Source organism: Eretmochelys imbricata, chromosome 27, assembly GCF_965152235.1.
Source record: "Eretmochelys imbricata isolate rEreImb1 chromosome 27, rEreImb1.hap1, whole genome shotgun sequence".
NCBI classification, from domain to species: domain Eukaryota; kingdom Metazoa; phylum Chordata; order Testudines; family Cheloniidae; genus Eretmochelys; species Eretmochelys imbricata.
In genome coordinates this window covers 7,856,421-7,880,424 of record NC_135598.1, presented here as the reverse complement: position 1 = coordinate 7,880,424, position 24,004 = coordinate 7,856,421, and the positions used below count along the sequence as shown (strand labels likewise).

Sequence of the window (24,004 nt, the reverse complement as noted above, 5' to 3'; positions counted from 1 at the left end):
ACTTGTTAGAGGACTGAAGTCATTAGCACTTCAGGGCTGTTTTGGCCTATGTGAAATAAATGGCAAGGGTTCAGTACAGTACACAGTGCATAAATATGCATATCACAAACACAACTGAAATTCCTTTTGAATCGTAGCAGAGGGGTCAAGAGACTGAACAACGCTCTCTAGGATGTGTCCCCTCCCTCTTGGTCCAGATGTAGGCACACTGGTGGGGTGGTGAAGAGAAACTTTCACTGCTCCTGACCATACTACACCAGTACTAATCTTTGATGTACTCACTTTACCCCTAAGCGCTGCCAATCCAGCATTTTTCAGCAGCAGAGACTTTTATACGCCGCAATATAGACTAATCTGGCATACACCAACTCCTAAACACAGCAAAGTCTGAGGAATTTTATCAATGTTAGACATAACTTTAAAAAAATCCCATATATTTACTAAAAAAGGAACAGGAGGACTTGTGGCACCTTAGACACTAACAAATTTATTAGAGCATAAGCTTTCATGGGCTACAGCCCACTTCATCGGATCTATCTATGCTCTAATAAATTTGTTAGTCTCTAAGGTGCCACAAGTACTCCTGTTCTTTTTGCGGATACAGACTAACACGGCTGCTACTCTGAAACCATATATTTACTGCGTTCTTAAAATATAAAAAAATGCAACCACAGCAAGGTTCGCTATAACCTTACACTACTGACTCACAGTCTCGCTCTCCTGTTCTAACCGGCTGTGTATGCAGTAGAATCCCTTGCACATGCACTGCAATACAGGTGGGCCCACTTCACTGAGGCAATGAGATACAATTTCAATAGCCAAAAAACCCAAAACAAAACCAAAAAACCCACTTGTCATGTAGCCTACCAATCCTGCTCATGGTGCTAGTTAGGTGTGAACTGTTCGCTAGTATGAGGTTCTCCATGTGCTGTTCTTTGTTCATTTTGTGCAACACTTATTTTTAAAGCAACATAGTAAATATAAAAAGGGAACATCTGGCAGTGCTATATATTCCCCTGAGCAACAGGATAATGGCTCACACCTGCTACAAATCCTCCTGGGGGGGCCAATTAAAAAAAAGACTGGGGACTTTATTTACAGTTGATATTTAAAGTAACAGGTAAACCTATTTTTAAAAATAAGATTAAAGTGACTTGCAAGGATGTACGTGAATTATTCCTTAGGATAGCTTAATATAGGTGATCACAATTGCTCACAGCTTCATGTGGACTAAGGGTCATTTTTGCCCACATCTCTTCTGCTTTTAATGCTAGAGGAATAGGAAGTAACAGTACTCACCTGACATTGTATAGGAGTGGGCTGGGTATACTCAGATTTCCGAATTTGATGCATAAGCTGTTCATCAAATCCAAAATGAGCAAAACTACTGCCAGGTCTGGGGGGAGCGGCACCAGAGACCTAGAAATAAAGAGATAAATGTACAATACAAAATAAAAACTAGGAATTGGAAAGAAAAAATCAGAGAAGTCTTTACACAAAATTAACATAACATTTTTGTATCAGAAGGTGGCACATTTTCATTTTGACAGACATAAGGTTAATGCAGTGTAAAAGCCATAAGATACAAGTTTGGAGCACTGTGGACTACAGGAACATGAATAGCAGCGTACACCAAAGCTTTGTCTTGTAACTCTTCCAGGTAGATGTTGCAGGAGCAAAGTACAAGATTTCCTAAGTTTGCACTAAAGTGTCCACTGGAGGAGTTACAGCGCAGCACTTTGGTGGTATGCTGCTATGCACAACCCCATAGTCCAGAACCGAGGGGCAGCACAGACAAGCCCCGAGACTCTCAAACCCCTGTGTGGTAGCTGGATAATACAACTTTTTTACAAACGGGGAAACTAATGAGAAAGAGAAACTAATAAATAGTCTGCCTAACTCATACAGTGATTTACTTGGGACTCATATCCAGGCATTCTGACTCTCAGAGGTAGATCATCTCAGTTATTTTTTATTTACTGCATAGGATAAAAAACTGCGGAACTGGGCATACACAGCATGAAAAAGATTACTGCTCTGGATTCAACACAGAACTATTATTGCATAATGAAGGAATGAGTTTGAACAATTAAATTAGGTTTGAAATGGTTAATTGTATTTAAAATTTTACCATTACAAAAAAAACCAAACCTCAAAATAAATGACAGTGAGCATCTGAATTCCAAAGGTGTCCCAGGACAGAGCACGGATTCCCTTATCAAACATTACTATAGTTTCACTTCTCCACAACACAATACCTTAGTCTAATTGTACTACTACTGTTTTTGTTTTCTATGGCAAGCAAACTGCTTCCTCGGGAACCAGAGTTATTAAATTCCCAGATTTATAAACACAAAGCAACATCCCTAAACTTAACTATGACACTAAACTAGTGTGGAACTTCTGAAAGCATATACTAATACATTTTACTTTATTCCTCTATGCATAGGTTGAGTGAGCTAGACAGAGTTTTAATGTTGTTAGATAAATGAGATGGGTTTTTTATAATGTGCCTAGACCAATGGGCAAGCATGTTTAATATAAATGAAGGACACTGTTTTCCTCGTATTTGCAGACATGTACCATATCCATACTGAGTACATACAAACCCTTTAGGAAATGTAAACTGCACTTGAAATACATTGGCTAAGATTTTCAGATGTAACTGATGGTCTTGGGTGTCCAAAGGGCCCTAACTTTCAGGAAGTGCTGAGCACCTGCTCTCTGAAAATCAGACCCCGTTAGGTTCTCAAGTGGTCTCAAAATCACTGTCCTTTGTGAAAGTCTTGGGCATAACAACTACTAAAGTAATCCCAAAGGGTGAAAGTGAGGGGCCCTGGGAATATGGTCTTGTTTCCAGCTTACCCGTAGATTCAATTTATGTCGTAGTTCCACTATCTGCTGTGGGGTGAGGCTGCTGATTTCTTCGTGCTCCTCGTAGAAGTTTTTCTCAAATGGAGGGTATTCAATCTGCAGGTTCAAATACTCACAGTTAGTCAAGAATCCATTCTGTACACTAGATTTTGGCAGGAAGGTTTGTCCTTTTCTGAGCAAAGTCTTAATCATCCCTGAAGTTAGCCCACAGCTGGGCTGGGAGGATGACTGTTTATTTGAATTAATTTCAAATTCTTGACTCCACTACTGCCCTGGACATCCCTGCCACTTATTCATCATTCTGTAAAATACTACCTTAATTTCTTACCACTCTGTTCCTTTTAACTCTCACCGGTAATCCCCTAGTTCTTTTCTGCTCAATTACCTCAAACAGATCAAGATGAATTTTATAATAACTGTTAGCTAACTTAAACCTTTCAATCAGGTAGCTATTTTGAGGTGCTCCACAAATCTGGCTCATTAGGCTGAGGAACACACAAATTCCTTAAGTTAAAACCCAGTAGAAGAAACTCCATCCCTACCTCTGAATGATCAATAGGTGGAAGAGGATCTATGACTTTTTTGGATGGCGCAATTGGATTCCCATCACTATCATATTCCAAGTTATCCTCTTCCTCTTCTGGGACCACACCAGCAGTAGGATTTTCTGCCATGTAGCGAAAATAAGCTTCCTGCAGCAAAACACATCAGTAAAATCACACCCAAATACAATGGGAGAAATACTACTGTATTTTTGCTTAACTGGTGCATATATTAGATGGTCGCTCACTTTAACACCTACCATTGAAGAACAACATGTTCACTAGAACTGGCTCTTCTAGTAAACAGCAATAGTAGTAAAATCCAGAGGAAAGAATCAGAAGAAATGAAGAAAGCTGCTATAATGTTCACTTAGTACCACAAAATGCTTTAAAAACTTTTTTCTTCTTCAAAAGACTGATTAAGAACTGTTTGTACCAAGAACTGTCATGCGTTATGCTTTATTAAATGGCAGGGTCTATTCTTACATCCATAAAGACTACAGAACAAATGCTGCCGCCTTTTAAACATGGAATTTTGAACAAAAAGTCACTATACGTTCAATTATTTTTTTTAAACACCCCCCCTAAAATGCCTCAAATGTTTATTTTTCACCTCCCCCAACCATCCTCTGAGTGAGGAAAAGGTGTTTTGCTTCAATGTACTAATGGACCGTCAACACCCCATTTAAATGGGAAAGAAACAATTCCAAAAGAGAGGCACAAACTGGAATTCACTGAAGGCACTGGAAGATCCCACCCTACACATCTAACAAAGATGCACATCTACTGTAGAGACTCATTTAGCTCTCACTGTTAATCTGCAAACCAAAACATTCTCATGGGGAAATGAGCGTCTCATCTGACTTCTCAGCAAAGATTCAGGGGCCAGATTTCCAAAGTCCAGTGCATGTACCTGCGTGCAAATGTTTGCACTTGTCTAACTTTCGCATGTGCATTCAACAGGCCAGTTAGCTGCTTAACTAACCATCTGTGCATATAATTTGCATAGTCTCAGGTATTTGCATGCATAAATTAGCTTCACTCAAATGTATATAGTTACAGCACATTGGTGTGGTCCTACATTACTGAAACTAACAGAATAGTTACTAACAAATCACAAAGTATCAAATAATTAGGACATGTCAAATAAATGAATAAAGTACATTTTGAAATCAAGTCTCTTTTCTTCATTTATTATCTGTGTTAGGGCACATCTACAAGTACACTTACTGTACGGCAAGCTAGGGTGTAAAACTGCAGCAGTCCCAGCATGCTGCACAGTAAGTGTCCATGTCGACCCTACTGCAAAGCATAGCAGGGAACTTTTAGGACATTCCAGCAGAGTTCACCCAAAGACTTAGTAAGCAGCATGCTGGTGTGTTGTTGACTCAAACTCCAGCTTGCTGCACAGTAAGCGTAAGTGTAGACATGACCTTATTGTATTGCCTAATTCGGGACTGGGGCCCTAATTATGCATAAAGAGGAAAAGATGATCTCTGCCCCCAAAGAGTGACAAAATTTGGCTGACAAGTCATCAGAGTGACTTCCCATGATTCCACTGTAGCTCTGTATTAGATGACTATGATCTAGATGGAAGAACAAACTGCCTCCAGGCATAGAAGCTCAGCACAGCAACTTGGCTGACCTAGCAGCTGATGAGTGGGTAATGTTTCTGGGAAGAGGGATCTCAGACAAATTGAAAAAGATTTGGTCTAACTTTCTAGAAACCTTTCATTTATTCCTAACAGATGGAAACCGAGACATCACTCTCCTCTCCCTCCCATTTCTTTTCCTTTCTGTTCTTCTCTTTTTTGGGGGGGGGCGGGGGGAGGTTGTGGAACCAATATAAATAAAAGATATTACTATAACCAGTTTAGATGAGGCCCAGAGGTATTGAAAACTATGTGTATTTTAAACCATATCAGCTGAAAGATCCTCTCACATACAAGTTAAGGAACTGTGAGATTTTTCTCCCAATATTCTTTATTTCTTTTCTAAAGCATCTGGAAAGGCAGGGACAACAGGGAAACTAGTAGACTCTCTCGATGAACTTCCAAGTTTGTTTCAAATGGTATTCAAGTTTTGCTTGTACCTAAGTAGTTAGATTTTGGGGGGATAAAATAGATAGAAAGACTGCATAGGAACTCACTTGGTCATCTTCCTCTTCAATGTCATCTCGAATACCCCTGGAAAAACAAGCGGAGAAACAAACTTCCCTGCAAATGTTCCACATACCCAGCTCTGTATTGTCACTTGAGTAGTGATGAGCTCCATGCTTTAGTGGAAGACACAACACTAACAATATCAAGCAGCAATTAAATCAGTGTATAATCCCAACCCACAGGAGCTTTCATAATACATAATCCTGCACAAGCGTCTTTTACTTCCACTAGCATGGCTGAAGATTAGGAATTCTTTGATGTGGATTCTACTGTGAAAGTTTTTGAAAAGTGAGCATTTTGGTTTAAGTCCCTGGCATTACCAAAAGATGTTATTACAAGCCCATAACTAGAGAGGGACAGGAACCAGGAAGTTTGAATCCAGTTCAGGGCTTCCCCAAAGTCGGTGGTGATTTGGATCCAGTGTTCTGTTTCAGGCCTATGAACAACCTGATCAACGCCATGCAATATAGACTATATTAACACATCTGATGTTCACAACAAGTATCAATGGTACATAGTTATTTCACTTGATCAAGACAGACAAGCAATCTCCCCCCTTGTAAATCTGCTTCTGAGCTCAAAATTTCCCAACTGTGGGGAGCAGCATGTGGCACTGTTCTTAACCTCTGAACTAGGTTTAGAAGAATCACAGTATTTACTGCAAAATTGTGTTTATTTCTAAATTTGTCTGTGCTGCAATGGTTCTTTCACCAGATGATCCCAAAGGAGCCATCTATTCTAATAAATATGGTTTTAGGCAAAACCAAACATTCCTAATCACTGGGGAACAAATAGCTTCATCTGGGCCAGTCTGGCAAGCTAGTAGCAATGAAATGCATTGACATGCAAGGATCTCAGTTTAATCCCTCAGTCTCTAGGTTTGCCTGGCCTGGGATTGCTGGGCAAAGAGTACCTGAATCATACTTGGGAACAATGTCCTTTGGATATTGCTCAGGAAGGCAGCGACTGGTTTGTAGGGAGCTATACCCAGTTTTCCTTGGCTTGTGTAGATGGTTGCTGCAATGTAGGGACTTTGAGTACAGGGAGGGAAGAAAAGGCGTTGGTGATCCTTCCCAAATAAAATAAAAGCCTGGTTTGTTTTCTTATAAGTGAATCTTCCAGTATGTTTTGTTTTGGGGTGCCTCAAAGGATTCTGCTAATCTATCATCTGATGCTATTTTACTGTACAAAAATTTACAGCCACTGGAAGGGATTCTATGCTCTGGTTATTCACTATATTTACATGACATGGATCTAAAGAACCAATTAAGTTTAATGTAAAATGGAGAAGATGGTTTTTATAAGCCTTGAAATGCTCTAAACACCCTTACAAGGCAGGATCTGAGAGATACAGAAGAGAGCTTACTTTGTATTCTTTCTTTCCTTGTCTTTCTCTTCAAGTCTCTTCATGTCTCGGGCTGCTTGATCCTAAGAGGACACAGAATTGTATCACATAACAACCACAAGGATAAAGCTTGGAAAGGAAAAATCCTTATTGCAATGTTGTTTATACAAAGTGATGAATGACCTTGCAAAACATGATGATAAATCTGAAGCGGGAAACAGGAGTCAGTCATATTGTAATAGGACCGAAGTAATCAGAGCTAGGTTATTCCATCATGCCACAGGAACAGCACTTTTGGGATTCAACAGTCTCTCATTCCATGTCCTATTATGCTAACCATATCATGCCACTGACTAATCCTTTGGGAGTTCTCAGGCCAACGTTTTCCAATGCTGTTCTTAAAAACAGTTTTCTTCGCACATCGATCAGGAAAGCTGTGCCAGCACCAATTGTCTTTAAACATAATTGCAGCTAGCAGAGTTGATGCCAAGGCATAAGTCATTAAGATCAAAGTAACAAAAAAGCTTAAAATACTATCTTTATTATGAATGGCGTTGTACTGCCTGGTTAGATCTTTGGCGATGTTATAGTTCATCTGAAGGTTGAAGGCAATTTGGGTGAAAGTAATCATGAAATGATAGATTCCATGATTCTAAGGAAAGGAAGGACAGGAGCAGAATAAAGACAATGGATTTCAAAAAAGCAGATGTTAAACTCAGAGAATTGGTAGGTAAGGTCCCATGGGAAGAAAATCTAAGGGAAAAAGGAGTTCATGAGAGCTGGCAGTTTCTCAAAGAGAGAATATTAAAGGTGCAACAGCAAGCTACCCTGATGCAAAGAAAAGACTGGAAGAATAGAAGGGAAAGATAGGAAGAAGGAAAGAAGACGCCAATATGGCTCCAATCAGAAGCTCTTTAATGCCTGAAAATCAAAAAGGAATCCTACAAAAAGTGGAAACATGGACAAATTGCTAAAGAGGCGTACAAAAGAACAGCATAAGCACGTATGGGACAAAATCATAAAGGCTAGGGCACAAAAAGAATTACACTCAGCAAAGGACATAAAAGGCAATAAGAAGAGGTTCTATAACTACATTAACAGCAAGAGAAGGATGAAGAAAAGTAGAGGTCCTCTACTTAGAGGGGAAGGAGAACAAACAACTTGTGACATCAAGAAGGCTATGATGTTTAATGCCTATTTTGCTTCAGTCTTCACTATAAGAGGTTAATTGTGATCAGAAACGTAACAATTAATATTAACAACAAGGACGACGGAATGGAAGCCAAAATAGGGAAAGATCATGCTAAAGAATATTTAAAGAAGTTAGATGTATTTAAGTCAGCAGGAGTTGATGAAATTCACCCTAGGGTACTTAAGGAACTAGCTAAAGCTTTCTCAGAACCTATAGCGATTACTTTTGAAAACCCTTACAGGGCAGGTGAAATCACAGAGGCCTGGAGAATTGCAAACAATCTACCTATCTTTAAAAAGGGGAACAAAAAGGACTCAAGGCATGACAGACCAGTCAGCCCTAACTTCAATACCTGGAAAGATACTGGAACAAATTATTAAACAATTCATTTGTAAATACCAAGAGGATAATAGGGTTACAAATAACCACCAAGATAGATTTGTCAAGAACAAATCATGCCAAACCAGCCTAATTTCCTTCTTTGACACAGTAACTGTTCTAGTGGGGGGCCTATAGACATGATGTCTTGATTTTAGTAAGGTTTCTGACACAGGTTTTAGTAAGGTTTTTTACATGACATTCTCATAAGCAAAATAGGGAAATGTGATCTAAATGAAATTACTGTAAGGTGGGTGCAGAACTGGCTGAAAGGCTGTACTCAAAGAGTAGTCATCAATGGTCCACTGTCAAATTGGGGGGACATATTTAGTGGGATCCTGCAGGGGACTGTCCTGAGTTCAGCACTATTCAGCATTTTTATTAATGACTTGGATAATAGAGTGGAAAGTATGCTTATAAAATTTGCAGATAGCAGCAAGCCGGAAGGGGTTGCTAACACTTTGGAGGACAGGATTAGAATTCAGACTGCCCTTGACAAATTGGAGAACAGGTCTGAATTCAACAAGATGATTTTCAATAAACACAAGCGTAAAAAACTCAGGAAGAAAAAAATCAGATGCGCAACTACAAAATGGGGATAAACTGGCTAGGAGGTAGTGAAAAAGTTGTGAAAAAGGCTCATATTTTTCTGGGATGCATTAAGAGGAATGTCATACATAAGACATAGAAAGTAACTGTCCTGCTCTACTCAGCACTGGTGAGACCTCCATTGGAGTACTGTAACCAGTACTTGGTGCAACACTTCAGGAAAGATTGACAGATTGGAGAGAGTCCAGAAGAGAGAACAAAAATGATAAAAGGTATAGAAAACTTCACCTATGAAGAAAGATTGAAAAAAAACAGGGCATGTTTAGTCTTGAGAAAAGAAAATTGTGGGGGGACCTGATAACAGTGTTCATATATGTTAAGGGCTGTTACAAAGAGAACAGGAATGAACTGTTCTCTATGTCCACTGAAGGTAGGACAAGAAGTAATGCACTTAATCTGCAGCAAGAGAGATTTAGGTTAGATATTAGGAAAAACGTTCTAACTATAAGGGTAGTTAATCTCTGAAATAGGTTTCCAAGGGAGGTTGTGGAATCCGCACCATTGGAAGTTTCTAAGAACAGGCTGGACAAACACCTGTCAGGGATGATACGCTAGGTATACTTTTGACCTTCCTCAGTGCAGCGGGCTGGACTAGATGTCCTCTCAAGTTCCCTTCCAGAATTACATGTCTATGATTCTTTCGGTAATTTTTTTTGGCTTTACTCACTCTTAAATGGTTTTTACACATATTGGGATTTTTAAAAAATTCTCATGAAGATAATAGACAAGGACTCCGATATACAAAGTACAGCCTTATCCATGTCAACAGGTAATAATATTATTGTAAACAGCACCTTGAAGAGCACTAATATAACCCTTAACCTTTTGTATATTTATCTATGTTTCCTGCTCTTAAAAGAGGAGTTTAACACCTAAATTCATAAACACTTAATGAGCTGGGGCTTGCCTCCACTTCAGCCATGAATGCTTCCAAGGGATCATCTTCACTGTCAGAGTCTCCGGATTTGGAATTAAACTGCTGGCGCGTGGGGGAATTCTCTGCAGGAATGTATGGCAAATCAACATTGCTGGAATCTTCCTCTTCATCCTCAAAGTATCTGACAGGTAAGAGAGAGTAGTTTATAGCACAGTAATGGGCCAGGTCAGCACACAGCTATAACAAGTCATGCAGTGGGTCTATCTGTTTGTAGAGCCATTGGTTTGAGTCTCTGTATAACTGACTGGAGTGAATAACAAAACTTTGTATTCATCTAGTTTTTTCCATTGAAGGACATTGAGGTGTGATATGGGTACAAATGCATTAAGCTAGTAACTGAAGTAAGGCAGGCAGCTATGGACAACTGTTCCTCTTCCCAAGCCCTCTCCAGAGTCAGGTTCTGCTACAAAGCAGTATTCTTTTACCTCCTCAATGTGTGTATAGGACTATAAGAAGGGTTAGTAAGGAGGCCAATGTTTTCAGGATGCTGGCAACACCCAACTGTATCTTGTTCGACTTGGATGATGCTGATCAGTGCCTCAGCCAGTGTCTAGCTGAGACTGAAGTATAGATGAAAGTGAGCTAGTTGAAACTCAACCCAAACAAGATAGGAGCAAGGGGAAGCAAGTGGTGATCCATCTATCAATCACTGTCGCGTCTGACAGCCTCACAATCTTTTTAATATGTTTAAATACGTTCTACAAACAACAAACTGCAGCACAGAGATTAAATGACTTGCCAAAGGTCACATAGGACGTCTGTGGCAGAGCAGGGAATTGAACCTGGGTCGCCAAAGTCCCAGACTAGTGCCCTAAGGAATGGACCACCCTCTCTCTTTATAGACGAGGCAACTTCAGATCATTTGACAGAAGGAGTATATCTTGCTAGGGTTTGTAACATAGGGGTAATTTTAGACTCCCAGCTGCTATTTGACAATTGTGCGACAGAAGTATTCCAGTCAGTTTTTTACCATGTGTATATGGCTAAGAGGTTGTGACTTTTCATTCTGGATGGAGACTTTGCCACTGTTATCTATGCTGTTATTACCTCAGTTTAGACTACTGCGAGTGCTCAACATGGAGCCACACCTTAAAACCATTGAGAGATGCCGTAGGTGCAGAATGCAGTGGCTTCCTTACTGAATGGGGCATCTTGCTGGGAACATGTGATAGCGGTGCTGCAGGAGCTGCACTGTCTGACTGGAATTTTGGGTGCTGGTTATGATCTATAAAGCCCTGTATGGCCTGTGACTGGCCTACTGGAGGAATCGCCTCTCTCCCCATGCCATTCTGCCATACCTGAAGTCAGCACGGATGCTCAAGCTGGATTCCCCTCACTGTAAAAAATAGAGGGGGAAGCTGGCAGGACACGGGAGCTCCAAGACTTTGGAACTTGGTCCCCCTGTTGGTCTAAAATAGCCTGAATTTGGTGACCTTTTGAACATGCTGCAAAAGACGTTCAATTTGGGCTTTTGGAGGAGGCGACAGGCATACTTCCCACAATGATGAAAGGATGGAAAGGAGTTTTTGTAGGTGGCTGGTTGACTCAGTTCCTACTGAAATGATTACTTAAAATGTACTGGGATTTTATTATATCCACTAATGACGTGTTACTGTGCCTAGATCCTTGAATAGGCATCTTCTTATTATTTTAAATCTAAATAATTAAAATAAGCTTCACAAACAACTCTCAACATAGACAAGGGTATTATTCCCCTTTCACTGAGAAGAAAACCCAGGCTCAGACAGTTTAAACTATTTCTCTGCTTGTTAGTTTCAATCAATGAAATTTGCTCCTTGAAACCTGTAAAACAACCAAATCTAAAACAGGACACACAAAAAAAAAGTAGCACAGCTTACGCATTCTCCTCATCAAAGTTTGCTCGCTTTGATCCAATTTTATAGAAAGAAGGGAGCTGAGGCGGTGCTGACTTCCCAAACGCAGCTGAAGAGCCAGGTGTTCCAAAAGCACTATGGGACTGTGAAGGGAGTTTTGGTTCCTCTTTCTTTCCAGGGGCTATGGCAAATCCTCCAAAACCAAAGCCTCTTTTGGTGCCAGGCCCACCTTTGTTCCAGTTCATGATGTCAGCAATCTCTCTGTTACGGTCAGAATATACAAGTTAACATCCCCTCTGTTATAGTTTGCCAGATACAAAAGGCACAAATTCCTTTGACCAGGGCTTCCTACAGTCATCTGGAGATGGATGTTTGAGAAGATAACCCCAACTAGGATTTTGGCTTTGTTCCTCTACTGAAAATTTTAATATATTCACTTTTCATTAAAGAAAAATGAACAGGTTGCTGTCCAAAATATTACATCGCTCAAAAAGTTCCATCAATCAAAAAGAAATACATGTTACCAGGTTTATAGATAGAAAAGCCTATCACCCGTTAACACAATGCTTAACAAACATTCCTGTCCTGTAGATTTTACAATCCAAGATAGACAAATAAACCCAAGGCGAGGTCCCTGAACACAAGAACCGATATGGGAGAAGAAGTGGAAAGTCAACTGAATAAATATTTTGCATTTTTATACAGTCCCATCCCTGAATGTGTTATAGCTTTGTAAATACTGCACAGCTGAAATCCAGCCACCTTTAGAGAGGAGGGCAGATAGCACATAGCAAACCACACAACCGTAGGGGGAGGGGAAATGTTGGTCAAGAACAAAAAGTCAAGCCTCACTTAAGAGGTGTGCCTTAGGATATTTAAGATACACACAGAGTAGACAGCACCTCAGTTCTTGAGGTCACATTTGAAAGACTCCCACCCAATCTGTTTGCACAGAACTCACTTTTCCATGTCAGGAGGATGAAGGGCTCAGTTGTTGATGCTGCTAGGATTTGACCCTGATTCCATGAAGTTTAGTATTTTCCCAATGCTTGGGCAACTAAAGTCATACCTTCAAGGCACAAAAAAAAAAGGGGGGGGGGCATGATGCACAGCCCTTTCAAGTGTGTTACAGTCAGAAGGCTCCTAGTTTAGCAGTCTTATTAGACAATTCTCTGCATTCACTGGGACCCCTTCAATGACATTAAGGTGCATAGCTAAGAGAAATAACTGGCAAATCTGAGAGTAAATTCTGTACACTACCTCCTACACAAAGCATTTACCAATTTGGAATCTGCTCAACAAATCTAAAAGTCTAGAATATGGAGCTCTCTAGGTCATTTTTGGAAAAAAATCATTCCTCTGCTCTCCATGGTAGAAGCTTGACTCCAATAATCTGTTCTTCCCACTTGCACCAACACAGTTCTCAAGCTTCAAACCTGCTGATATGTGACAAACGCCTGAATTGTGGAACACTGGGCTCTTGTTGCTTGTGCTGTACTTCATGAATTGTAATATTTTTTAATATTAAATCAGTTTGTAAGGCTGTTTTCTCACTGTGTGAATAAAAGAAAACTGGAAAAGCATATATCAAGTACAATCAGAAACACAACACTCTGCAGAACAATCTGCTACACTTGATTATGAAGTCTACTCAAGTCTTTGCTATTGATTTTTTTATGTGGATGGTGCTCAGACATCACAGTGACAAGCTGCAGTAGAAAACCCTAAAGATAGACAGAGGTGTGTGCAGATTTCCCCAGTTAACATAATTTTGGGAAAAGAGACGCTGATGACCACATCTTCTCTGGAGGCCACCTTGCCTTTAAGAGCAGGAACACCACAGCAGTCTCCACACCCCCAGTTCACCACACTTTAGAAAATGTACTGGTTAAGAGAAGAGAGGGTGAAACTTTGTCCCTTTGGGATTATATGCCTTGAGGATTGGGAAGGGGACAGACACTCTGGCCTCCTAACTCCTAAGATCATTTTGCCTTGTGAAAGATCCCACACTGGGTGGGTGGACAGAGAATGGGATTGCAGCAGTATCCCCCCGCCAGATCATTCTGCCTTGAAAAGACAGGAAGGAAGGAACACTGCAGCCTTCCTTCTCATGGATCATCCTAAATTTGAGGAAGGAGTGGGACAACAAACTGCACCCACCTGTTCTCCCTGTCATCCAGTTTGGGATGGTGTGTACATGGGGAAAGAGAGGAAAACCACACTGCAGTCTCCTTCTGCCAGAAATCACCCAATTGGGGATGGTGTCTGTATGGGGGGAGGGTCAAAAAAGAGAAGAGAACCACACTGCACCCCTCCACCTCCCCGCAGTAAAGATTGCCCAGTCAGGTACTGGGTGTGGATGGGGGAGAAATAGGATGGGGGAAGAGAGCAAAACTACACTTGCAGCATCCTTTCCCACAGTGGGGAAGGCTAAACGCATCACCTGTCTCCCCCTCCCTACCCCATGATCCAAGCTTGTGGGGCAAGCGAGTGAGAATATCCTACATCCCCCCCACCTAAGCGATCATGCTGCCCTGCATGGGGTCTGTTGGACATTGTAGCTTGGTTTGGGGAGGAGATCCACGCTATTCTGGGAGAAAGGGGGACATTGTAGCTCGATTTGGCATGAGGTAGGTACTGTTCAGGAGGGAGAGGGCTGCTGTAGCTCCGTGTGGGGGTGAGATCCATGCCGCCCTGGGTGGGAGAAGGGCTGCCCTAGCTCAAGCTGGGGATGAGACCTGCACTGCCCTGGGGGATAAAGGGCACAGCTATAGCTCATAAAAAGAAAAGGAGGACTTGTGGCACCTTAGAGACTACTAACTAATTTATCAGAGCATAAGCTTTCGTGAGCTACAGCTCACTTCATTGGATCTGATGAAGTGAGCTCTATCGCTCAGGAAAGCTTATGCTCTGATAAATTTGTTAGTCTCTAAGGTGCCGCAAGTCCTCCTTTTCTTTTTGCAGATATAGACTAACACGGCTGCTACTCTGAAACCCACTATAGGTCAATGCGGGGGGGGGGGTGAGACCCGCGCTGCCCTGGGAGGGAGGAGGTGGCCACTGTAGCTCGGTGCGGGGGGGGGGCGGGGAGGAAGGTGAGACCCGCGCTGCCCGGGGGGGGGGGGGAGCGGCCGCTGTAGCTCGGGGCGGGGGGGTGTGAGACCCGCGCTGCCCCGGGGGGGGGGGAGCGGCCGCTGTAGCTCGGGGCGGGGGGGTGTGAGACCCGCGCTGCCCCGGGGGGGGGGGGGGAGCGGCCGCTGTAGCTCGGGGCGGGGGGGTGTGAGACCCGCGCTGCCCCGGGGGGGGGGGGGAGCGGCCGCTGTAGCTCGGGGCGGGGGGGTGTGAGACCCGCGCTGCCCCGGGGGGGGGGGGGAGCGGCCGCTGTAGCTCGGGGCGGGGGGGGTGTGAGACCCGCGCTGCCCCGGGGGGGGGGAGCGGCCGCTGTAGCTCGGGGCGGGGGGGGGTGAGACCCGCGCTGCCCCGGGGGGGGGGAGCGGCCGCTGTAGCTCGGGGCGGGGGGGTGAGTCCCGCGCTGCCCCGGGGGGGCGCTGTAGCTCGGTACGGGGGTGGCGGGACAGGGAGGGGGCCGCTATAGCTCGGGGTGGGAGGGGGAGGGAGGAGGCCGCTATAGCTCACGGGGGGGGGGGGGGAAGAGACCCGCGCTGCCCCGGGGGGGGGTGGCTGAGCTGAAGCAGCAGCAGGAGGCCCCGCCCCCTCTCCTGGGGGCCCTGCGCCCGGGGGCAGAGGGGGCAGCTCACCCCCACACGCCGCCCGCCAAGGCTGAGGGACGCGGGGAGCCTCGAGCAGGGGGCGGGCCCTTTGTCCGGGGCAGGCCCGGGCGCCGCCAGCCGCCCTAGGCCGCGGCCCCCCACCCGCCAGAAGCAGGCCCCGCTCGCCGGGCCCCGCGGGGAAACGCGACGTGGGGCCGCCCCGCGGCTCTCCCCTCCCCCCGACTCACTCGCCGCTCGGGCTCCGCCGGCTCCAGCCGCCTCTTCCCCCGTTACCGGGAGGGGGAGGGGAACGTGCGTGCGGATGGGACGGGATGACGTCACCGCGCTGCTGCGTGGCATGCGCACTGGGGTCGGCTGAGGCTGCGCGAGAGGATGGGCGGAGGTGACCTCGGACTCAGTGGAGCCACCCAGCCCCCATGGACGCTCTCCAGGGGTTCTCAAAGTGGGGGTCGGGACCCCTCGGGGATCACAAGGTTCTTACATGGGGGGGGGGGGTCGTGAGTTGTCAGCCTCCACCCCAAACCCTGCTTTGCCGCCAGCATTTACAATGGTGTTAACACATAAAAAGTGTGTTTAATGTTAAGGGGGGGGGGGGTCACACGCAGAGGCTCGCTATGTGACAGGGGCCACCAGCAACCGGCCGTCGAATATTTGACAGGCCGTGTGCGCAAAAAATTTCTTCTGTTCAAATTTCTGAAGCAGAGTTCAAAGTTGTGCGCCATGAGGCAAATGTGCCCAAGCGAGTAAAATGCTTATACATTTAAAAAGTTTTAATTTGCAATTTGTGTCAATTTACATGGGTTTTCAGATAGAGACATCATAAGGAAAAGAAAAACAAGTTTGTGTTTTAAATTTAAAATTTTCCTAAAACATATCAATAAATGATTATCCGCCAAGAATAAGATATGTAATTACACATGCATTTTAATTTCCTTATTGGTCGAAATGTCAAAGACTGCTGAACTAACCTTACTGTTTTTCCCTGCGATCTTTTTCATTTGCCCATTCAATAGAAACTCTGTCCAGATCTATCAGTCCTCCATCCAGCTGGTAACTCTTAATACACATCAGCATGTCCAAATGATCTACTTGTAAACGATTCCATAGTTTGTTTTTTAGAGTGTTCATTAAGCTAAAGCCACACTCACAGTCTGCACTTGATGCTAGGAATGTTCCTCCAATATCCATCAACTTTGCAAGATCCTGAAACTGTTAGTTCTGGTGAGCAAATGTCACCATATCCGGTAAACTTAAAACCAACTGGCTTTTGATTCTTTGGGCTACTGCAAACTTGAAGGCATTGTACTGACTGACTATAACAATCTCTTCAGCAAGAAAGTCTTTGTATTTTGAACATAAGGATTTGGCCTGATGAGTTCCAAAACTGAAGTCACACTTAACTATTGCTGCACAATCAAAAGCGGACCACTCCTGGCCTTCATCCTCTGGAAATCTGTCTGCCAAATGTGCTCACAAGATGTTTATGAAAGTTATTATGGAACTGGTATCAATTTCATTATTTTTTTGAGAGCTTATATCCAAGAGAGCCTTAACTTTGTCATTCCATAAGACTGAATCTCCAAGGTACTGTCTTCTGATCTTGTTCAGTTTACCTTGGCAAGGTGAAATGCTTCAAGAGGTGTAAGGCCCCGTTTCTGGAACAGCGTGGATAGTGAAGCCAGCTCCGACAAAACATCATTCAAAACTTCTAATGTTATTTGGTATTCCATGGTATTCAGCTTTTTGTGGCAGTATTTAGAAACTGGATCAGTATCTTTGTCTTGCTCAAAATATTCCAGAAGAGGATTATAGCTGTGAATAATTGCTCAAAGTGCAAAGTGCCTAGATAACCAGCACACTTCATTGAGTGGCCTGAAAGCCACTGACTCACATTCAGAAGCATCCTAAATTTTTTTCTGAAATTTGCATTTTCTCCTGGATGACTGACAGAACACCATGTTGACAGTTCTCATTAAGGTTTCGATGTTTCTTATCATCTTGACCTCTTTCAATGCATCGGAAATCCCCAAGTCTTCCCGGTGTGCAACTCAATGTTGCTGGACTAAGTGTGGAATATCACATTTCAGCTGAGCCGCCACACCATTGAGTTTGCCCAACATCACAGAGGCACCATCAGATGTGAACACCACCATTTTCATTAGATCAAGTTGTTTTTTATAAAACTCTTTGACTGCAGACACTATTGAAACAGCCTCACATTCTTGCAATCGTAATAGTCCACCAAACAAAGTTTTATAGTCTGCAGAATTTATGGATCTATATTTAAAGTAGAGTATCAAGTATCTGCTAATGGATATATCAGTGCTTTCATCAACAGATAGAGTATGAAACATTGCCAATGCTATTTCATGCATGAGGTCATTTTGAACAATGCAGTTGATAATTTCAAGAAATTCAAAAGCATAATTTTTACTTCTCCAGCTTGCTGGTATGTGCACATACTTTTCCATATGGTCATTAATATCCTGAACAGAAAGCTTTGAGCTGTTCATTTTAATAGCCAACAACACACTGTCAATAAGTACTTTGATTTCTTCTGGGTTTGAGGGCTTGTGTTCAAGATTAATTTGCCTCCTCTGCTTTTCAGCTGGACTTTCAAGAATCATGCTAAGCAATCCGCTCCATAATGAAGGGTTTTTGTTTCTAAGTCTTGTTACACCATCCCCGTCAGCGATTCAGAGCCCTAAGGTGGAAACCAGATGTGTCATTTACCCGATATGCCTACCACATTGTGAAACATTGAGATGCCTGGATATCAGGAGCAAGTGTTGAATCTCCAGTAGATTTGCCCTTCCTAATGCAAATGGAACAGTTCTTAGAGGGTGTTCCTGAGGAGATAGAAAGATAAATCCTAGTTGGGAAACCCAAAACTGTAATCGAGGCGGGGGAGATTGGAGCCAAATGGGTGGAGGTGGCAGAGAAGAAAAAAACTGGTCGCAGTTGGAGCGGATACCAGAAGGGACAACCTCAGACCACACCCTACTACCGGGGGCCGCCCAAGGCCCCACCTACCCCCCAAGGAACCCTCCAGCCACCTTATCGTCCCGCCACACCATTCTCCAGCAACCCACCTCACCCCAGTGACCCGTCAGCTGGACGATGTTTTAAATGTAACGAGCCGGGGCATGTAAAGACCAACTGCCCCAAGAACCCCAACAGATTACAGTTCATTGCACCGGAATCACACCAGAGGTCCTCAGGCCCAGATACCTCCCAGATACCCTCGGAGCGGAGGGAAACTGTGAGTGTGGGCGGGAAGAAGGTCACCGCATGGAGGGACACTGGAGCACAAGTGTCGGCTATCCATGCTTCCTTAGTGGACCCCAATTTAATCAACCCGGAGAGCCAAGTGACGATTCAACCCTTCAAATCCAACTCTTTCAATTTGCCTACTGCCAAGTTGCCTGTCCAGTACCGGGGCTGGTCAGGAACGTGGACTTTTGCAGTCTCTGATGATTATCCCGTCCCCATGCTGCTGGGGGAAGACTTGGCCAGTCATATGAAGTCAGCCAAGGGGGTGGGAATGGTCACCCGCAGCGAGACTAAACCAACCATCACGCCTAGCGCTGTTCTGGAAACTTCTACCAGGACCTGGTCAGAGGTGATGGACCCGGACCCCGGGCCAATGTCTGCAACAGCAGTAGTGGATAGTGAGCTGTAGCTCACGAAAGCTTATGCTCAAATAAATTGGTTAGTTTCTAAGGTGCCACTAGTACTCCTTTTCTTTTTGCGAATACAGACTAACACGGCTGCTACTCTGAAACCCATCTATATGAGACTTACTTGACAGATGACACTTTAAGAAATCCAACTTCCATATATCATTCCACATTCTTCCTGTTGAAAATTCTCCCGAAGCTCTGGCATCTCGACAATATACACAAACCACTCTGTTGTCCTCATCATATGTGAATATTTCATGAAGTTTAACAAGCATTACACTATGTGACCTCGGTGTAACTATCTCTATAGTCTCATCCAGCCATCCAGATTTAAATGAAGTCGCGGTTCTTTTACGCTTTAGACCTCTAGACAGTGACATTTTGGGATTGATTTTTTACCAGATTGGTTTATTTAAAATTAATACTTTTATTATATGGCTACTATTTCAATGCGCTTAACAGCGCGACTCGACAAAAGGGCAAACGGGAAGTTTGTGCATAGCTCCGATCATGTCCATGCATCTGTGGCAAAAAACCACGGGAAAATGGTAAAACATCATGAGTAAATGTATGAAGTCCAATGCCTTTGAAAGATTTCAATCACGAAAACAATGTTTACCTTTGTTCATTTCTGGGAAATCTTTGCAATTCCTTGGCCTGAGTCTGTGGACCCATGCTGAGAGACTTGCTGCTGCCCTTACTGCCCTGGCCCAAAATAGGGCAGTAACATAGTGTGTCCAAATCTCAATTTATCTTGAAAAAAGAAAAGGAGTACTTGTGGCACCTTAGAGACTAACCAATTTATTTGAGCATGAGCTTTTGTGAGAAGTGAGCTGTAGCTCACGAAAGCTCATGCTCAAATAAATTGGTTAGTCTCTAAGGTGCCACAGGTACTCCTTTTCTTTTTGCGAATACAGACTAACACGGCTGTTACTCTGAAATTTATCTTGAGTGTCACGAGATTTAGCATTTTTCTCACAGCCCCAGATCCTGAAATTACGCAAATATGTGACCAAGTATCAGAGGGGTAGCCGTGTTAGTCTGTATCCACAAAAACAACGAGGAGTCCGGTGGCACCTTAAAGACTAACAGGTTTATTTGGGTATAAGCTTTCATGGGTAAAAAACCCACTTCTCCATGCACCTGAAGAAGTGGGTTTTTTTACCCACGAAAGCTTATGCCCAAATAAATCTGTTAGTCTTTAAGGTGCCACTGGACTCCTCGTTGTTTTTGTAAATATGTGAGAATCTCAGCTTTTGTTTTAAAGATGTTCTTATCCCTCATGGTTGCAAAGAAATGTGAACCCTAAAGGATTAAAACTAGAAGACAAATAAAAAGACACAAAAGCGATTAAAAAAAATTCTTGATTTTTGAGGCCTGACTCATGATATTTGACAGGTAGGCAATACTGAATACCGTTGTTTTTTACAGAATGAGAGTAGGAGAACCACAAGACTCTATGTCATTCAGCCTTGACTTAAATAATAATAATAATAATATTAACTTCCCTTTATGGCCCGATATGATTATCGCAGGGCAAGCCAACAATATTAATAAATAATGAATTAATTAGAATAAACAATAAAAATTAACACCTAGCTGTTATAGTCAGGTTAGGATCCCTACACACACAAAGACACTCCTAACCAAAAATAGGAGTGATGAGGAGCAATTATGTTGCAGGAATAAATTCTGCCTGGCTGTACCACAAAAACCAGTGAAAATAAATTAAAATCATATTGATTTATTATGCTGTCCTATAGATTTTCAAAGTGTTTTTACAAACTTTACTTAATTAATCTGAACAGAAAATGTAACTGTGAGATTTTAATACATGATGAGCAGGATTCTGCATGGTAAGGCTACCACCTATCTTTGCTGCTGGTGGGTGTCATCATTCTTCTCCCTGGGGATATATCACATTCCCTGATCAATGAGAGAGTCAACAAGCATGTGGACAAGGGTGATCCAGTTGATATAGTGTATTTGGACTTTCAGAAAGCCTAACTAAGCAGTCATGAGTCAAAAGGTTGTTACAAGGAGGAGGGAGAAAAATTGTTTTTCTTAACCTCCAAGGATAGGACAAGAAGCAATGGGCTTAAATTGCAGCAAGGGAGATTTAGGTTGGACGTTAGGAAAAACTTTCTGTCAGGGTGGTTAAGCACTGGAATAAATTGCCTAGGGAGGTCATAGAATCCCCATCATTAGAGATTTTTAAGAGCAGGTTAGACAAACACCTGTCAGGAATGGTCTAGATAATACTTAGTCCTGCCGTGAGTGCAGGGGACTGGACTAAATGACCTCTCAAGGTCCCTTTCAGTCCTCCAATTCTATGAGATAGGAGGGAAGGTCCTGTTATGAATTAGTAACTGGTTACAAGATAGGAAACAAAGGTCAATAAGGGAAATAAAGGGTCAGTTTTCACAAGGAAAGAAAGTAAATAGTAGGGTCCCTCAAGGATCTTCAGAGATGACTAAGTGGGGGTGTAACAGGGTGCTGGCCAGGAGGTCCTGAGCCAGGCCCCTGTTAGCCCAGCTCCAATTAATAAGCATTAATTGGGCCTGGCTGAGTATGCCACACCTAATTGCTAGAAGAGAAGCACCTGCGGGCCTTATTAGCCAGGGGGCTATATAAGGCAGGCAGGCAGGGGGAGGAGAGGAGCATCACATCCCTGCCCTGCAGGCTGGAGATGCTAGCTGTCCCCCAGGTTGCTGGTTTGGAGCAGACTGTAAATAGAAGAAGGTGGTGGGAGCTGACACTGAAAATAAAAAGCACTGGTGATTGCACTCAGAAGGGGTCTCTGGCTGATTTGTTGTAAGGGCAAGTGAACACCTCGTTACACGTGGGGGCTTGTCCAGGATCCAAGAGCCAGCGAACTTGGTTGGCAGCCCGGATATGGAGGAGACACTGCAATGGCTGGTCAAACAGCAGGAGCAGATGCAGCAGGTCCTGCAAAGTTTTCAGCAGTCCCACCAGGCTGAGAGACAGGCCTTACTGACCTGGTAAATTGAGCAACAGCAGAGTCTGCGAGAATTCATACAGCAGACCGGCGTACAACAACAGCTTCTACAACGAGTGGTGAGTCCTGCGGGAGGGGATGGCACCCGGCTGCCGGGCTGGGGACTTTGTAAAATGAGCCCAGCAGATGATCCAGACGCCTTTCTCAGGACCTTCGAGCAGCTAGCCACAGGCACCAGGTGAGAGAAGGCAACCTGGGCCCTCTGACTGGCTCCATACCTGACAGGAGAGGCTCAAGTGGCCTATATGGCCTTGAGCGATGAGCAAGCCCAGAACTATGAGGTGGTGCGGGGGGCCATTCTAGACTGGGTGGGCCTGTCGACGGAGCGGTACCGCCAAAAGTTCCGGGCCGCCCAATGAACGGCGGCAGTGTGGCCCCAGGTGTACGCCCAGAGACTAATTGACTGGGCCGCACGCTGGCTGAGGCCAGAAATGCGCACGGTGGGAGAAATGATGGACACATTGGTCCCAGAACAATTGCTGCAGAGCTTCCCCGAGAACATACGCGTCTGGGTGAGGCGTCACCAGCCTGTCACCGTTGACGCAGCCGTCAGGTTGACCGAGGAATATATCGAGGCAGAGGGTCCCCGGAGGGAGGACCGACCCCAGAAAGACAAGGAGTCGGGGAAGAAACTGGCGGAACCCTTTTCCCGGAAAGGCCCAGAGAGAAAGGGGGAGCCCCAAAAAGCACCTGAGAGGTCCGCCAAGCTTGTTTGCTGGCAGTGTGGGAGACCTGGACACACAAAACATGACTGCCTTGATATGGAGTGTGGGTGGGCTGAGTTTTGTGGCTGGACTCAAGTTGGGGAGCGAAAAGGGGGGCAGAAACTGTACACCATCCCAGTGAGGATTGGGTAGAACCCCCAAACAGGCCCCAAGCGTCAGCCTGTTCGCTTGTACAGAGGGAGCTGGTGAAGCCGCACTGGCTGAGTGTGGGGGCAAGGATGGCCCTTGAGTGTATCCATGGGGACAAGAGGTCCTCCTCGGGCCGAAGTGAGGGGCCACTTCAAATGGAAGTGGTTTGTGGTGCTGGAGGGGCTACCATACTCAGTGGTATTAGGTAAGGACTGGGCCCCACTACCTAGAAAGAAGTGGAGGGGTGCCCTGAAGGAGGGGGCAGATATCCCTAAATCAAGGATCCCAAGTGGGGAAGACGAGCAAAGTCCCAGAAATAACAAAGAAGTGAACCCTAGACAACAGAGCCCAGAGCAAGCAGACCCACGGGAAGGGTGTACGGGGGTGCAACTGGTGTGACATCCTGCAGGCAGAGGTGGAACCAGGGGGGCAGCCACTCCCCGAGCAGTATACGTTTTGCGGGAGGGGGACGGAGAAAACCGCAGGAGAGGATGCCGGGGATCACCTGGCCAAGAGTGGGGAACTTCCCTGGAGGAGCCCCCCGGGCAGAGGGGCCCCCCAGGCAGAGGGGCCGAGGTCAGCCGGACCTTGTGGCTCTTAAGTGGGGAGGCGGGTATCAGGGTGCTGGCCAGGAAGTCCTGAACCAGGCCCGTTAGCCCAGCTCCAAATAAGAAGGCAAGCGAACGCCTCGTTACAGGGGGTTACGATAAAAGGCCTACAGAATCATAAACAGTACGGAGAAAGTGAACAGGGAAGTGTTCTTTCCCCTTCACATAACAGCTGGTCCTGGATGACAGGGCATGGCTCACACGCTCTTGCCCTGTTCTGTTTGTTCCCTGTGAT

At 44.5% G+C, this 24,004-nt stretch overlaps 1 protein-coding gene across 4 annotated transcripts in view; it reads right to left on the bottom strand.

Annotated features, from left to right (window-relative positions):
• Window positions 1-15,936, bottom strand: part of DDX42 (DEAD-box helicase 42) — a 33,640-nt gene extending 17,704 nt beyond the window's left edge. The window contains exons 1-9 of one of the 4 annotated variants that reach the window (XM_077806091.1): window positions 15,833-15,917; window positions 12,836-12,943; window positions 11,899-12,135; window positions 10,010-10,160; window positions 6,945-7,006; window positions 5,566-5,602; window positions 3,417-3,566; window positions 2,866-2,970; window positions 1,300-1,419 (exon numbers count right to left, since the gene is read on the bottom strand). In XM_077806091.1, coding sequence (XP_077662217.1) covers window positions 1,300-1,419; window positions 2,866-2,970; window positions 3,417-3,566; window positions 5,566-5,602; window positions 6,945-7,006; window positions 10,010-10,160; window positions 11,899-12,135; window positions 12,836-12,843 — 870 coding nt within the window. In that variant the 5' untranslated portion in view covers window positions 12,844-12,943; window positions 15,833-15,917. Of the gene's footprint in view, window positions 1-1,299; window positions 1,420-2,865; window positions 2,971-3,416; window positions 3,567-5,565; window positions 5,603-6,944; window positions 7,007-10,009; window positions 10,161-11,898; window positions 12,136-12,835; window positions 12,944-14,034; window positions 14,140-15,832 lie in introns of those variants that run through there. The other 3 variants (XM_077806092.1, XM_077806089.1, XM_077806093.1) reach the window with 3 other exon arrangements.
• Between the last annotated feature and the right edge of the window lie 8,068 nt (window positions 15,937-24,004).